The sequence below is a fragment of the Peromyscus californicus genome, unplaced genomic scaffold (genome assembly GCF_007827085.1).
Source record: "Peromyscus californicus insignis strain IS unplaced genomic scaffold, ASM782708v3 Scaffold_12__1_contigs__length_115047231, whole genome shotgun sequence".
NCBI lineage: Eukaryota > Metazoa > Chordata > Mammalia > Rodentia > Cricetidae > Peromyscus > Peromyscus californicus.
This window is the reverse complement of record NW_026294413.1, coordinates 110424191-110441692: the sequence shown is the minus strand read 5'-3', so window position 1 is coordinate 110441692 and position 17502 is coordinate 110424191. Positions and strand designations below refer to the sequence as shown.

Here is a 17502-nt window from a genome sequence, read left to right as displayed (position 1 = left end):
CCTAAAGACAGACAGGGAGCGGAGCGGGGTGCTACAGGAAGGGACCAAGACACGACAGCCCCCACGTACCATTCCTGGGGGTCTACTTCTCCTACCCTGCACAGTCCTTCCCTCCCAATAGTCTATTCGGGTTTTGAATCCACAAGTTCCTCATTGGGTGAGAGCCCAAACCTTCTCATTGCCTCTGGAAATGCAGTCGCAGACACACTGGAGGTATGCTTTAATCTCACTTCTAAGTTGGCAGTGAGGATCCGACACCATAGTAACGTAGGCTGGAGTCAGAAGAAAGGAGCTGCAGACAATACAAGCTGGATTCAGGATGTGCTCGGTGGGCAGAATCATCATCTGGAGTATCATCAAGAAAGGGAGGGGTGAGCATTCCACCCAGGTCTGCAGATTTGATTTCCTGGGTAAAAAGCTGCTAACGTGTTCTTGAAGATAAAGATTAAGGCATGGGGTTAGGGATTTAGCTCAGTGGTAGAGTGCTTGCCTAGCAAGTGCAAGGCCCTGGGTTTGGTCCTCAGCTCCGGAAAAGATTAAGGCAGTAGTAATTGAATCGTAGCCAACTCACTTTATCTCCAGACCCCAAAACAGTAGGTCTGTGTGTAACTAGAAGCAGAGTAGATTTGTATTTGTGTGTGTGTTTGTGTGTGTGTGTGTGTGTAGTTGAAGAGCATACAGATTTCTAATCTGTATCTACCAACCTGCTTTCAAAATCTCTGCACTTGGGTGTGGTGAGATGGATCATCCAGTAAAGTGCTTGCCATTGCAAGCTTAAGGACCTGAGTTCAGATCCACAGCGCCATGTCAGAATCCAAGTGTGATGGTATACCCAGAAAGGCTCCTGGGGCTTGCTGGCAAGTCCATCCAGTCTAGCCAATAGCAAGCACCAGGGTCAGTAAGAGATCTTGTTTCAAAAATAAGGTGAATGTCATTTGGGGAAGACACTTGATGTCAACTCCTGGCACACACAAGCACATTTCCAACACAAACATACAAACGTTCATAAAATTAATTAATTAAAAAAAATCTCTGCATTTAATCACTAACGTACCAAACCAGCTCTTTTAATGGCCTTGTTGCATTCAGCTTAGCAGATTCATCTGTGTTTGTCCTTTCTGCTTCTGAGGCTCTTGTCAATGACAGTTTTATAATGTCATTGGGATTCTCTCTTCCCCATGGAGAGGTTTTCCCCCCAATGGAACTAATGGCAGATCTAGAGTGCTGGAGCCCTGGTGCCTGGATGAGTGACTTTATGCTCTGTGGAGAAAGTCATAGTATTTTCTCAAAGGAGAGAAAGTTGCCCCAGTAAGGCAGTGTTAGCGGGAACAAACTTTCTGGTTTTCCATTCCATTCTGTTACAAATGGCATGTTCTATCAATCAAAGCCTGCTGGGAAAGATTTTGTCTTTCCTTGTTGCAATTTAATTTTATCCTCTGCTGAACTCAGGTACATTTTAAGTACAACGCCGAAGTGCTCAGTTCACTCCGAAGTGCTGAGTTCTCTCCAAGGTGAGTCTGGCCATTTACAGGACCACTTAGGAGACAGGAGTTTGTCTAATTAGTGGATTTAGATATGTTTACCCACTTAGATAATCCAATTGTAATGTCCAAAGCATTGCTTAGCTGGGGCTCTTAAATCAGGTGCCGAGACAGATGTACTGGTGGTCCTGATGCAGCTGTCACTGTGTGTGAATGAAGTGTACTGTTTAGATGAGTGAACAGGTTTATTTCAAAAGACGGCAGCAGGGAGCTTGTGTCTGTCTTATAGTGGTGGGCAGCAAGCCCTTTATGTGGGAGAACCATGTGAAATAGGGGGTGGCTTATGAGGTATTGCTGAGAAGAGTGAATTGATACTTAATCCATCTTCAGAGACTACATTAATGGAGCAATCATTCAGTCCCGAAAGGAAGTCAGAGTAGAAATACCCTCTGTGAAAGAGCGCTGCGGTGTGTAATGAGCTGCACTTGGTTGCCGGGATTCTGAGCAGCTGTTCCTGCTGCTGCACTGTGCCCTGTACTATGCCCAGGGACACCTTTCATGATGATGGCCTCAAATTCCATGCTGCAATTTATTGCTTTCCTCTCTTTGGTAAAACATAAAAGCTGCTGAAATGTCTTTGTCTCAGAATTGATTATTGATGCTTAATTGCTCTGCTTGGTGACCTTTTTCACTACTGCTGCTCCATTTCCCCAACTGAACCTGACTTATAACTGCGTTCTCTACCCCACTGCTGGCAGCTGAGGTCTGCAAAGGGCAAGAGCTAAGCCGGAAGGATGGAAACTACCAAGTCCCTTTTATGGAGTTGGTGTCACAGTGTAAGGAAGATGGCAGAGGAGAAAAGAGCCCTCTTGTACTCTTTGAGACAGAACTAGATTGTCAGCTCTTCAGGCAGAGTGCCATAATTCGTTCCTGGTTAACACTCCAGTCGTGGCATATGTCTGTTGCAATGTAACACATTACTACAAGTCTAACAACTTAAACACAGCACACAATCATTGTGAAAGTTCTGGGTCCTCTGGGTCAAGGTATCTCACTGGTCCAGTTGACAGCCATGGCTGGGGTTCATCTGGAACTTCACTTTGGAGACGATCCACTTCCCAGCTTGTTCAGGTTGTTGGCCAAGGTCACCCCTTCAGAGAACCTCACTTTTCTCTTAGCCGTTGGCAAAAGTTACCTGTGTTTCTTTGTGATGTGAGCTTTTCCAACATGACTATTAGGAGAATACTGATGCCAGCCATCAAGATGCAGGTTAGGATCTTTTATAACCACACCAGAGAAGTGATCTTATGGCTTTGCTTCATGCTGCTGCATCAGTGTACATCACTCTAAGGCCCAGGGTACTTGGAATTGGCATTACTGGAGGTCTTTCTGGAGTCATCCTAGCCCAGCCTTCCATGGCTGTTCAGTACATATTTGTTGAATGAATAAGACTGAAGAGCTGGGTACATGTAATTGGATTAAGAACACTGTTCACTTACCTGTCACCTCTTCATATAACTACAGGTACAAACAGTCTTTTGACACTGTGACACAACATTGACATCTACAACGTTCCTATTTGAGAACTTCGCATAGGTGTCTTAGCTAGGGTTTCTGTTGCTATGAAGAGACATCATGATCATAGCAACTCTTATAAAGGCAAACGTTTAATTGAGCTGGCTTACAGTTCAGAGGTTTAGTCCATTATCATCATAGTGGGACATGGCCTCATACAGGAAGCCAAGGTGCTGAAGAAGGAGCACTCTCGTTCTACATCTTGATTTCAGGCAGCAGAAGGAATCTGTGTCTACACTGGGTGTAGCTTGAGCATAGAAGACCACAAAGTCCGCCCCCACAGTGGCATACTTCCTCCAATAAGGCCACACCTCCTAATAGTGCTACTCCCTATTAGCTTATGAGGCCAATTACATTCACTACCACAACAGATTTTGTTTTGTTTTGTTTTGTTTTTAAATCACAAACATGGTTATGTTTGCCGGTAACCAGAGCACTGTAGAGAGTAGAGACAGGAAGATCGCTGAGACTTTCTGAACACTGGCCTTATTGAAAAATGTTAAGTTCCAGGTTCAGTGAGAGATCATGAAGGGAATAAGGCAGAGAAAAAGAGGCTACAGGAAGTCACCCAATGTCCTACACACACTCGTGTGCACACAAACAGGTACAGACACCAGCACGTACACCATTGCAGAACAGTCATACACCATATACACACCACAGCATTTTTAAAATGTCAAAAAAAATTTATAATGTTTTGTTTGCAATTTTGTATCAGGCCATATTCCTAGCTATCCGGGGTTGCACGCAGCCTCTGGCCCATGGTTCACTGCCCTGAGTCATGTCATTTTAATATTTGATTTGCTTTCCTTTTTTCCCCACCCAATGCTGAAGACATCAAACTCAAGGCATCCTATATACTGGGCAGGTGCTGTCCTAGAGAGTCCCCCAGGCCCTGATTGAATGTTTGACACATGCCAGCTCTCGCTTAGTTACCTGTTCCTCCTGCCTTTCTAATGTGAGCAGTGGCATTCCCTGCTGCTAGAAAAGGATTTGCTGCCACAGGATCAGTCTGGCAGCCGTTTGATCCAGCATGCCTTGTTTCTTGTACTTCTCTTGCTGCATACATGGTGGGGATTTATATCAGTCCCTACACGGCCCCTTCTGGACCCTGAGTCTTTTGTGAGTGGAGTGCCTGGAGCAGCTTTTTGCTTGGAGAAAAGGAGATAGCAGAGGTGAGAGTTCACATCCAATGTGTTTTCCTTGAAGTCTCTCTACCCTGGGAAACGGCTGGCCTGCTTTCTCCCCTAAGCTCTTGCTAGTGCTGGAGCTTGCCGTGCATGGTGGGGGTATTACCAAGGGAGAGTAGGGGCTGTTCAACAACGCCACGCAGAACAGAGAGAAACTTCCGGCCAGCTGTTGAGCTTAAAACACACTGCTCTTTTGCTCCAGGCTCCCCCAGATCACACACATTTTTTTCTCTTTTTTAATTCGAAGGTCACATCAGTATCACTGTGAGACAGTGAACACTGTAGCTTGGGACTCTAGGTTGAGCGTCATGGGTTTGAAGTTCATATGTGCTCTCCAATTCAAGAGCCAACTCTCCTTGGAAAAGGCTAACTTGGATGGGACAGGTGGTTCTGGAACCATATCTTCAGCTTCTGGAAGACCAATTTAAAGACACAGGGCAAGAGCCCATGTGGCCCTGTGCTGGTGCTGTTTGCCACATGACTGCCCTCCCCACACCCTCCTCCTCTTCTATGGCCTTGCATTGAGTGGGAGGTGACCTGAAAGTCAAAAGAATGGACTTGACCACCATGCTTGAGACACTGACACCCGTGAACGTGGGACACTGCCTATAGGGCAGTGAGCAAGCCTGTCTGGCACAGTCTGATGTCGGGCAGATCTGTGGCTTGTTCTGAAGGTGAATAACTCCTGAGTGAACTAGTAACCACCAAGAATATCAGCTGACCGTAATTAAGCCATGTTAGGGCCCAAGCTCTGTTGAACAGACAGGAGTTTATATCCTCCTAGCACACACTTCTTTTTGTGCCAATCCTTACCGGGAGCTGTGTTGTAGAAATTTTTCATCTGCCCATGGCAGCTGGTCCTGGAGGTCTGTCCGTCAAGTGCTGGAGGTGAGATGATAACCAAGGGCCAGAACCTTCCCCTTGGACAGGGGCTCGCTGTACCCTGTGGCTGTGGTGACACTTGGCATAGAAAGCTATTAGGTTAGAGGGAAGGTCTGATACTGGAGTGTGTGTTGTATGTAAACATGTCTTGGGTTTGCTGTATTCAGAGCTGTATGCAGATTCACGTGTCTGTGTGAGTGTTGGGCTCTGTCACTCTCCACCTTATTCTCTCAAATCAGGCTCTCTCACTGAATGGGAAACTAGCCTGCTAGCCTGTAAGCCCCATGGATCCTCCTGTTCCTACCCACAACAGTGCTGAGATAAAATCCACACAGCCATGTCTGGCTATTGTTACATGTGTTTGTCATGGACCTGAACTCAGGTCCTTATCCTCATGAGTGTTCTTACCAATTGAGCTACCTCTCTGGCCCTTGATCTTGGATTTTATAGTCCCATTTAGAGCCACCCTTCTGGGCAGGAATCTACTCTTAGATTCTCCTGGAGACTGTAGTGTGCACTTCAGGAAAGACCCTACTGCCTTGCTGTACCTCACTCCCACCCCCAACCCCCCACCTCCACCCATCCATGTACCTCGTGCCTTGCCTCTTTCTGAGGCTTGTCCCCATTTTCCTCCTTGATTTCCTTGTGATGTGAGGTGCTAAACGCTTCAGCACCTCCGATCCCACATTTCATAATCCTGTTACAGCAGTGACAGCTGGCAGAGAAGATGGTGTTGAGATGTCAGAAGGGAAGAAAGACATCTGAGCATCCACACCTGAGACTTTAGGCTGTACCCAAGAAAAGAAGTATTTCTGAGTCCCAGTAAGAGACTGGGAAAAGCCAGTAAGAGACTGGTTGGAGTGTAACTTAGCAGGACTGAGCTAGTGGAAGACTCGCCCCCTGGGCATAGACACGTTGCCTAGCATCCGTGCTGGGAAGATGGATAGGTGGGTAAGATAGCTTGCAGCACAAGCAGAGCCTGAGTTCAAATCCCCAGAATCCACTTAAAAATTCAGGCTTAGCCACACACACCCATAACCCCACACTGGAGGGCAGAGACAGGAGGATTGCCAGGACTTGCTGGCTACCGTCTGTCCCCGTTAACTTTCTTTTGTTGTGCTGCCGTAAAGACCTTGACCAAAGCAACTTGGGGAGGAATGGGTTTATTCTGCTTACAAGACCAGTCACAGTTCATCACTGAGGGAAGCTGAGGCAGGAATAGTAGCAGAAGCCATGGAGGAATGCTGGGTATTGGCTAGCTCAGCTTGCTTTCTTATACAATCCAAGATCACCTCCCCAGGAGAGGCACCACGGCAGAGACTGGCCCTCCCACATCAATCATCAATCAAGAAAACATCCCACAGACTTGCCTATAGGCCAGTCTGATAGAGACATGTCTCAGTTGAGGTTTCCTCTTCTTAGATGACCCTGGCTTGTATCTGGTTGACAAAACAAAAACAAACAAATAGGAACACACACACACCAACCAACCAACCAACCAACCAACCAACCAACCATCCTCGCTCCAGGTGCAGTGACCAGACTATGTCTCAAGAGAATAGAAGAGTGATCGGACAAAATACCCAGCACCCTCTGGCTTCTGCCCAACACATACATACATACATACACACACACACACACACACACACACACACACACACACACACACACACACACACAAAGAGTTTAATGTTAGCAGCAGAAAGTAGTCACTCTTTTAGCTGCAGGTAAGGGCTCCCTGAAATAGTGGGGAAGAGGCCAAGGTGAAAATGGTTGGTACAGGGAAGCTCTTAACAGCAAGAGATACCAGAGTGCAGTGAAAAGGTAGGTGGCAGTCACAATGGAAGAACACGCAGTCTCCTTGCTGTGTGATTCTTAGGTGAGAGAGATTGAAGGAGAGGAGCCTGATGTGAAACTGGACCTCATGGGAAGCCCCTGCCCTCTTTCTGATCAGGTGTGTCAGCCTTGGAATGCACAGTTATCTGCTAGCCCTCGGGCTGGTTGGATCGTTTCTGCAGTTCAGGAAGGCTGCGCAGACTCTCTGATGTTTGACACTTTCCCCCACAGTCCTGGTTCATGGGATAGCTCTACCCTCTGCAAACATAAAAATATTTTTTTCCCCAAGAGGATGTTATTGGCTGGATATGAGGTTTGTGGTAGTAAAGTAGCAGCTGCCAATGTCAGACTTGGGGCAAGGAAGTTGTCTTGGCCATCCTGTCTACCAGATGGCTGGGACTTGATAGATTGACAATTATTAGAATCTGAGACAAGGGCCAAATGGCACAGGGTTCAGGAAAAGGCTATAGTATAGAAGCCTGTTTGAATGTGGCACACGTGGTCTGCTGGGGCTGCTCTGCATCTGTTTTATTTTGTTCCAAGTTGGGGATAAGCACAGCCCATCATGTAGTGCCTGGATGACAAGCATTAGATATAGAGACAACTGAGAACCTGGCTATTAATTTGATAATGGTACAAACCCATATGGTAAGTGACCACTTGAAAAGAAAATTTGGTGGCTTAGATCTCAATAGCTTGTGCCTGAAGTTAGTCTTTAGTCCCAAAGTCCATGTCAGCTTCCTGGGTTGGCAATGTGTAGTGGAGTTCTATCCGAAGACAACTGGAAGGCGTTGACTCAGAGCCCTCTGTCATGTTTATGTGCCATCTTTTGAAGATGACTGATGCTACAAAGCTGCTCAAAATTGGAAGTGCCAGGAGCTAAGTTTTTCAGTTCAAGCACAAACTGTGGGAAGGGGGGGGGGTCTCCCCCCTCATCATTTTAAAGCTCATTTGTGGAAGTTCTGGCTTCTCTGTATTACCATGCAACTGCTTTGATCTTAAAGCGGAAGGAAGCAAGTTTAAAAAGCCAGGAAAGCACTCATGTGGCTCTGAAAGGAGCAGCATATTACAAAATTGAGTGGATGTCAAACAAAACACAGATCTTCTGAAATTTGAACTCAAAGTGGTCTTCCTTACCGCAAAGCACACAGAGATACTGGGCAGGACGGCTGCTGTTTGGCAACCGTTGATGCAAGGGTTCAGGATGACTTGCTATCCAGTAGGACCCACCCAGGCAGACACTGCATGCTGAGCGGTGCTTTCCACTGTCAGTCCCCGTTGCAGGGGTGTGGACACTGAAGCTGTGAGGGTTCATGCCTGATTTAGAGTCCCATCTTTCTCACCCTCTCTCTTGGCCTCCTTCTAGCTGGAACGGAAACCAGAATGTAAACACGGGTTGCTAGAACACCCTGTTCACTGCCATCACGTTGAAAAGCTGCCCACATTGCTTAGCTGATATCCACAATTTTGTTTAAGTGGCAAATTGATTGAAACAGTCAGTGGAAGGGATTATTTCAGTGAGGGCTTTGCCTTCCTGGAACAAATCCACTTATTAGCATGCAGTTTGGATTCCCCGCCCATGGACTGGAGAATGAGCTCGTATTATTAGGCAGTTTTTTTGACTAGCCAACAGCTCCATTTTCTTTCCCTCTCCTTGCCTGTCTTCTCACTGGTAGCTGAAGAGACTGTATAGAGACTTTCAATTGTGGGGTTGCTCTGAATCTGGGCTCAGGCCTTTGAGCTCAGATGAGACCAGGTCTGAGTGTTGAACTCAAAGGTACTGTAATCACAAGTGAACAGAAATTGAGCTTGGATTAGTTTGCCTGGTTATTTTCCACTGTATGTTATCAGTGGGTGTCAGTCATGGAGGATTAGGAACACCTCCTTTGAGCCTTCACACCATCAGACAAGACTAAATGCACTGAGGGGCCCCTGACTGTAAGACATCCCTTCTCCTCTTGGATGGAGCATCATGGTACAGTAATCCCCCTTATCTGCAAGGGCTGCATTCAAAGCAGTGCTGAAACCTGAAGGTTATACCAGACCTAACATAATTATATTTTTCCTACCCATGCATACCTACAATAAAGTTCAATGGACAGATTAATTAATTGATTGGTATATACAGTAAGAAATTAACAATAATATCTGATTAGAAAGCAGGCATGGAGATTCATCCCTGTCATCTCAGTGCTTGGAAAGTAGAGGCAGGAGGATCAGGAGTTCAAAGTCATCCTCAGTCTCCTAGAAAGTTCAAGGCCAGTGTGAGACCTTATCACAAAACAGACAAACAAACAACTAATGATAGAATAATTCTAACAATGTACTGTAATAAATTTTTCTGGTATTTGGGGCCATTAGTGAGTAAAATAAGGGCTACTTGAACAGAAGCACTGCAGGGACATCTGATCTGAGACCTGAGATGTGAGAACTAAGGGACCAACAGGAAGGAAGCTGGTCCCATGTGGGCACACAGGGCAGTGGCTCATTTATGTTCTAGACATCAGAGGATTTCATCCCCAACCCAGAACAGTGTTCAGTTTGAAACTTAGGAATTATTTGTTTCTTTTTTAAGTTTCTTCTCCTCTTCCTCCTCCTCCTTGCTTGCTTGCTTTTTGAGAGAGAGTCTCATATAGTCCAGGATTTCTAAGAACTCCGTTTGTAGCTGAGGATAACCTTGAACTGAGCTTGCTGCCTCCATCTCTTGGTGCTGGGATTAGACAGGCCCATCACCACACCTTGCTAGGAGTTTCCCATTTCATCTGTTCAGGTAATAGTTGGCTGTAGGTGAATGAAATACAGACAGTGAACCTTGGCACACTGTTTCAGGACCGTTGCCTCCATCGGCCGCAGAAGGGTACCATTGTTTTGAAGGGTTGAGTCAGCTGAATTGGTCTGATAAGTAATCTTGTTTAGAAAACTTTACAACACAGCATAAGCAACATGTATTGGTGGAGAAAATTATCATGGCCATTCCTCCAACTTCAGCCTCTACACACAGTCACAGAGGCTCCCATGTGTACAGTTCGCTCTGTTGAAAGAAAAATGGCCCTGATTGGTTGAAACCACAGTCATACTGTTATTCCTGGATTCTCTGGTTAGGCGAGCTCAGCAGCTGTACACAAGTTGCAGGTGTTCAGCGGAGGCCACGTGCCTTCGAGTGGACTTGCTCACAGGAATTGCCCATGTTCACTCCCTATTCCCTTTTAGCCTGTGATAAGCTAGTTTGCGGTTCTTCTCATGGTGGCCTTATAGTCTCAATGCTTTAATAGCATCTGCCTTTATTACATTCACCAGATTTCCCTAACCCCAAACAATAAGATAGACACTTTCTTTCCAAAGTAGGAAAAATGGATACACACTCTTGATGGAAGACCGCAGACCCCGGCTCTAGAGGTGTGGCATGGAGGTGAGGGGTTTGTGGCCACCTCCCCATCTCTTCATAGACTTTAGGAGTTTAGGCAATTAGACTCACATGAACATTTCCACTCCCCTGTGTCAGCCTCTTGCTGCATAACAAAATACATAAGACATCTGGCTTAGAAAAGATTTATTTTGACTCATATTATGTGTTCAAGTCCATGATTGATTGCCCCACCCCTCTTACTGTAGACCTGAGGTCCTATTACATGGTGGAATGTGTAGTAGTGCTGACGTCATCACTCAGCAAGCTAAAAGAGAAGGAGGGTGAGTCTAGGGTCCCATAGGCCCCACCAGGGCATGTCCCCAATGACTAAGAACCTCCCAACTAGGCCCTAACTCTTAAAGGTTCCACCACCTCCCATAGCACCCCTTGAAAACAAAGCCTTAAACACACGGTAAGGACACTCATCCAAAACACCCTTCTTCCTACAGCTGTGGCTTTTTCTCTGGGCTCTTATTCTATTCTGGGCTTTTGAAATGTGACCACATTTACGGATGAGAGTCTCTTATCTTATAGTCTTGAGTTGTGATCCCTTTTGGGGGCCATGGCTTAAATTTTTGATCAATTACTTGGTTGATGGAGATATAGTATTTCTTCAGATATAATTCTGGTTTGGTATATCCTATGAATACTTGCCATACGTTGGCTTTTTAAGAATGTTTTCCTCTCTAATCACTATCTGCCCTGATCTGGGCTCCCTGTCAGACAATATGGAGACTCAGTCATGGCAACTTCTAGGATTTCACCCATGTGATCTAACACTCTGAGTCCTTATTTACTGTCGATCAGCCCTTCCTTCCTTCCTTCCTTCCTTCCTTCCTTCCTTCCTTCCTTCCTTCCTTCCTTCCTTCCTTCCTTCCTTCTTCCCTCCCTCCCTCCCTCCCTCCCTTCCTTCCCTTCCCTCCATCCCCTTCCCTTCCCTTCCCTCCCCTTCCCTTCCATCCCTCCCCTTCCCTCCCTTCATCCCTCCCTCCCTCCCTTCCTCCCTCCTTCCTTCCTTCCTTCTTTCTTCCTTCCCTCATCTGTAGTGTTTACAGTGTAGTACCAACTCCCATATTATGTTACATTTTTAGTTTATAAACATAATACTGCATAATGGCCACTGTGTTCTGAATAGGTAGATGTAACTTGGGACTCCAGACATTGAGTTCTTCAACACATCATTGACCTCAACATCTTGTAATTCTTCATTTTAGGGTATAATCGTAAGCATCATTGATGTTTAACAGCAGTCCTATTCTCGCACTCGATGTCAAGGGCTCTGTAGAATCCTGCCCCATTCCCTCCTGTCTTCATCTACTGTAGTTGTGACAACCAGAAATGTCTTGGGCATGATCACATGTTGCCTTAGGGGGGCAGAGGTGTCCCAGTTTACATTTTAGAGCCACTGCTGTGTCCTGGAGCTGCAGGAGCAAAAAGGGAAGGAAACGTGTGAAGTGTGGATTATTCTCCAAGAGAGCACGTCAGAAATGGCAGCTCAACAGGGCTGGAGGCATCTGTGTAACCTGGAAGTGGTGTACATCCTTTGTAGTTCCTAGAAATTCAACATTGGCTGCTTCTGGATTCCTCTGAGTTAGCTTTAAACAGCAAATTGGGTCTTGCTGCACATTGAAAGGTTCATCAATATCTCAACTTCATTATGTGAGAAGTGGATTAATAGGAAATGCAGTCCCTGAAGGGGAAGAAATGCAGGAACTATGCTAACCACAGATAATGGATTTTGAAAAGCTCTTTATTTTTAGGGGAGAAAAAGGACATACATAGAAGTAAAAAGGATATATCATGACACATCCTATGCCTGTCGTTCAAGGTCCTAAGTGATTGGGCATGTCTTCCCACTCTCCAGTTGCTATCCACTCCTAGATTACTTTAAAGCACACTTCAGACATTGTTATATTTCATTTGTAAATATTTTATTGTACCTATCTAAGAGAAAGTACTTGAAATTATAACTATAGCATACTGGGATATTTTCATCTAGCAAAGACAATAATTTGCTAAGTAGTATCTAAAAGTTGAAGGGCCCATGGACAATGAGGCTTGGTTTGGAGAAGCATCAATTTTAGAAAATGAAAGTAGCTCACAGAGAACATGGGTTTTCCCAGGGAACTGGGGTCTTTACGGAGGAGAGTGAGCTGACAGGGAACTGGGCCATTTTCTAAGGAGAACAGGAAAACACAACCACCAGGAGGTGTGGAATACTCGGTCCATGATGGATTGTTCTCTGATGACTTTCAATGACTTTTTAGCCGATCATGACTACTTTTAATAAAACAGCAGTCGCTTTTTGAGGCTTTGCTGAGAAGGTGGTATTTCTCTCCTGTTATAATGTATTCTGAGAAGTTTCTTTGTTGTGATTTAGACTTCCTCACTTGATTTTATTGTGTCATAAATCTCTGGCATTTGGTGAGCACCATGGTATATGTGAGACCTAAACAGCTTGCTAGATGCATCCATTTTCCCCTTCTCTTTAGAAGATTAAACTGAGGCTGTTGTAGCTGATGCCAGGACAGATTTAACCAATCGTGTTTCCTTTACATGTAGGTCAGTCCGAGGGACAATTCTGCACTGGATCCTATTATCCATGGGTTGAAGGGCGTCGTACATCATGGTGAGTAAGCTCCATCTTCTTCCTTCAGCTAGAAAGTGAAGGGCTGGGATCTTCACCTGAAGGAATCAGGTTATCTTGCAGAGGACAGAGGGTGGTGGCATTCCTTGCCCTCTGCTGTGCAAGGGCTATAGAGCCATTATCTCATGAGTAAAGAGCACCTGCATTTATAACCTGCAAATGGGCCTGGGTTAACAATGAGCCATTTGTTTCCCCCAGGCATTTCTGTGAATGCATGTGTTGTAAATCAAAATGCTCTAAGATATATGATGCTTTAGGAGTTGAATCTGCCATTTGTCTCATTTCTCTCCTAAAAATATTCCTTTTTCAAGTGTCTTGTCACTTGTAAATATTTTTGATTTGCCTCTCAGATTTAAGAGGGAAAATATAAGTAGCCAGAACAAGCCATTAAACTTCACAGTCTATGAGCCAGCACCATGCAGCTGCGAAAATGGAAAGGGCGAGGCTGGTGTTCTCTACAGCAGACATCACATCCTCAGGCATAGGCCTGGGAGAGGAAGGAAGATGAATGGGTTCTGTCTCTTCCAGCTGGGTTTATTGGCGGAATTTCCCTGCAACTTTATTATCAGCGATGCATCATTACCTGTGGCACCAGGATGCTCTCATTTCAGAAGCACCCTTGCTGCAGGAAGGTGTTGAGTCTGGATCTCATGTAATGATTTGTAAAGTTTTAATATTCTAATTAGAATTCCAACGACATTGACAAAAATAGCATTAGTAACCATAATAAATCTCCTTGCATTCCCACCACCGTGATAAAATGTCTTCACACCTTTTGAGAGGATTGTCTGCTGACATGAGCCAACTCTGTAGAGCTTAACAAATACCTCTTCCAGGGAAACTAAGCTTGTTATTGGAGTTTGATTAAGTTGGATTGAGCATTAATTGTTCTGTTCAGTCATGCAGCAGGTAACAAGAATAAACCAAGTGAAAACAGAGAAGTGAGAGCTGGACAGTGGCTTAGTCAGTATAGTGTCCACCCCAGAAGCATGAGGACCTGCACACACATCTCCAGCACCCACATAGAAAGCCAAGCTTGGCAGCATATGTCAGAACTCCAATGCTGGGGTGGGGTGTGTGCAGAGACAAGATAACCCTAGATCTCACTGGTGGACCAGCCAGCCCGGCCTAATCCACGAGAGACCCTCCCTCCAAAACCAAGGTGGAGAGCAATCAAGGAAAACACCCAGTTCTGCTCTGCACGTGCACACCGTGTGCATCTGCACACATTCATCTACCACACACATACTAAACACACACATGGACAAAGAAGGAAGAGTGTGTGATGACTGACAGCATCCCATGGAGCTTTTTCACTTGCAGCTTGAATCCCTCCCTTCCAAATCTATGTTAAGAATGGTACCCCCCCCTTCTGGGACTCAAACCCAGGGCCTCACTGGTGGTAATACTCTGCCATTGAGGAGTCTCCACATATCTCATCTGTGAGGACTCTTTCCTCAGGACGGGGATTGCCTTCCCCAAACCCCTCCTAATGCCATCTCCTTGGGTATGAGTTATTCAGAGAGGGGTGCAAATAATGCAACATAGGAGCACTCTGTCTGACTTAGGGACACAGCGACTCCGGGTTCTACCCTGGTCTCTGACAGGAAGGAGCTGCAAACAGTGTCTGCCGACAAGAAAGTTTACATCTCTCGAGTAAAAATGAGATGTGTGCCTGACCACAGGCAGCCCTGGCTTTGGGCATAGATAGAGACACCCTAGCCAGTTCCTACGGGAAGGGAGAGGAAGAGAGGTGCTGCCCCTCTCTTCCTGAAGTCTTTGCAGATGTCTCCTGTGAAGTCCTCTGCTGGCACACTTCTCTTCCTCTCCTGCATGTTGACCAAGGGTGTCTCCATTGCCCGCCTGCTAGTCTCCCTTCAGATCTTGTCTGTCAAGTGACTCCTCCACTCCCATCACTTTATGTCCTATCATCCAGGTTTCTTTCTCAAACGTATCTGGAAGACCTTCTTTGCTTGTTTACTCTTACAACACCTCCCCAAGTGTAAGCCTCAATAAAGGCCAAAGGATGACACAGCACAGCTGGCAGGCAGCAGCTACTCAGTAAATCACAAGTAATGTCTAAGTCAGGGAAAGGAACACTCATACAAGTGAAAGTATTAATGTATGAAAATAGAAAACAACGTGGGGGGTGGGGGTGGGGAGGACCTGAAGACCACTGAGGCTTGGCTCTGATTGAGAAGAGAAAGTGAAAATGCAGGGTGGGGGTGTCAGAAGAGAGTGCCGTTCTCCCAGAAAGGATGGACATCTTGAAGAGTTGAAACGCTCTTTTGTTGAATTAGATGTGGTTTTGGTTGACGGTCCTGTGAGGGGTTTGTGTGATCTGCTGATTTGAAGGAGCATAACTAATTACGCTCTTCACGGATTCTCTGGTGAGGGAGTGATGGTGCGATGTGTGAAGTGCAGAGTCAGTATGGATTGCTGAAGCGGCCTGACTTCCTAACCTCTAGGGGTCGCATCTTAGAAAGTTAATTTGTTATTAACTGACGTTTTGTTGTTAGTAAGAAGAATCTTCTCTGTTCCTTCAGCTGAGATGTAATTATCTGATCTTGGCTACACTGCATGCTTGGCGCTTGGTTACAGGGGTGCTCTGTGAATCAGATGCCAAGATGGAGTTTTAAGTATAAGAGAGGTTTCTCATGGGGAAAGATGGCCTGGGGAGAATAGGGCTGAGAGGTGCAGCAAGAGGCTGTATTCAGTCTTGGCCAGGACATCAGAGAACCCCCGAGCCAAGACTGCCCCCACATGGAGCCGGGCATAGGATCCTTAGGGGCCTCTGTGACTCCCTGCTGTGTGTGCTCACTGGCTGGATCAGCATGGTGGGAGTACTCCACGAAGACACCGTGAAATCTGGAAGATGTGACCTGACCTCAGCTTGTCTCTGGAAGGAGTGTCGCAGGGCCACTCTACAGATAGCGTAGAGCTCTTCTGCTTCCTTTCAAAGTCATCCACCTGATCCCCTCCCAGTGGCTGCTCTACTGCTTATCCTTTCTTCTAAAATGTTAGGTGGATCTTATAAGTAGTGTCATCTGTTCTTGCTGTGGTGATTGACACCGCCGAGCTAGGTGTGGGGTGGGTCTGAACGCATGGGAGGAGCCTGTGGTTAACAGACAGTGCTTGAAGAGTAGCCAGTTTCGCTCAGACTTGGGAATGCGGAGCTGTCAAGTGTAGGCCTGAAGAGTGCCGAGCAAGAGATGCTCCAGGCTGGGAGCACGCTCCGGATTCAGCACTGTGAGCTTAGATGAAGTGTCTGGTGGCGGGGAGAGACGACGTGGTGCCCTGGGGACTCGAGCTCAGTGACATCTTTCTCCATGGCTGCAGGGATAAACTCTAGAAGCTTACAGGCCACATGAAGTGCTGTTTCTTTTCCTTTTTTTTTTTTTTTTTTTTTTTTTGGTTTTTCGAGACAGGGTTTCTCTGTGTAGCTTTGCGCCTCTCCTGGAACTCACTTGGTAGCCCAGGCTGGCCTCGAACTCACAGAGATCCGCCTGGCTCTGCCTCCCGAGTGCTGGGATTAAAGGCGTGCGCCACCACCGCCCGGCGAAGTGCTGTTTCTTACTTGCACTTTTCTGATGTCAAAATGCAGGGTACATGTGCAGCCTTATAGAAATGTTGGCATGTAACTCATTTTACCTAACTGAGAAATGTGCATTTAGTTCTATGCTGAAAGTATGTATTTTTCCTAAATTTTGGGGCATACATGTTTTTTATTGAGCCTTTAAGCACCCACCCAAACAGATGCCACCACCTTTTTGTATGTATTTTACACACTGTCAAAATCCATGGAAACACGATACTTCCTCTCTCTCATTACCAAAATATCCCACTTTTCTAATTCTTTCTCCTCCTCCTCCTCCTCCTCCTTCTCCTCCTCCTCCTCCTCCTCCTCCTCCTCCTCCTCCTCCTCGGACCAGGCTGACCTCAAACTGACACACAGTTGCCTGCCTCTGCCTCCCCAGTGCTTTTGTTTCTGAATGGAAACCTGCTGATGCCAATGACTAGGTTCTTGAGCCTGGTTTCTTGGCCCCTCCTTCCCGAGCTCCCCTAACCTGCCATCACTTTTTTCTTCCTTCTTAATGTGAGGTGGGCTGCTTTTTTGCCCCAGAAATGTAAGGGTGATTAGAAACAGCAATTTGCCCTACACAACAAAACTTTGCACGGGCCATTTTCTGGATAGCTGTTCTATCTAACGTCTTCTGTTGCTCCCTCCCTGGATTTTCCAAGAAAGCTATCTGGGAAAGGACAAATTCTGATCATTGGGAGCACACTTCTAAGATGTCCCCCGAATGAGGCTCTGGCAAGTTTTTCTTGTCAGTGGAAGTTATGGGTAGGACAAGATGGCAGACCCGTCTCTCAGGAGATCTTCAAGTGACCTGTCAAACAAAACAACATTGCGACAAACTTTCTTGGGGGAGATGCAACAGTCACATGCACTTACCCCACAGACTGTTGGGGGAGATGCAACAC

General features: G+C 46.1%; 1 protein-coding gene across 2 annotated transcripts in view; it reads left to right on the top strand.

Moving 5' to 3' along the window:
• The window catches only part of Ptprg (protein tyrosine phosphatase receptor type G), a 703625-nt gene that overhangs the window by 536967 nt on the left and 149156 nt on the right, over positions 1–17502 (top strand). For both annotated transcript variants that reach the window (XM_052734133.1, XM_052734134.1), the window contains exon 6: positions 12933–12999. In XM_052734133.1, the coding sequence (XP_052590093.1) occupies positions 12933–12999 (67 nt within the window). The remainder of the gene's footprint in view (positions 1–12932; positions 13000–17502) is intronic.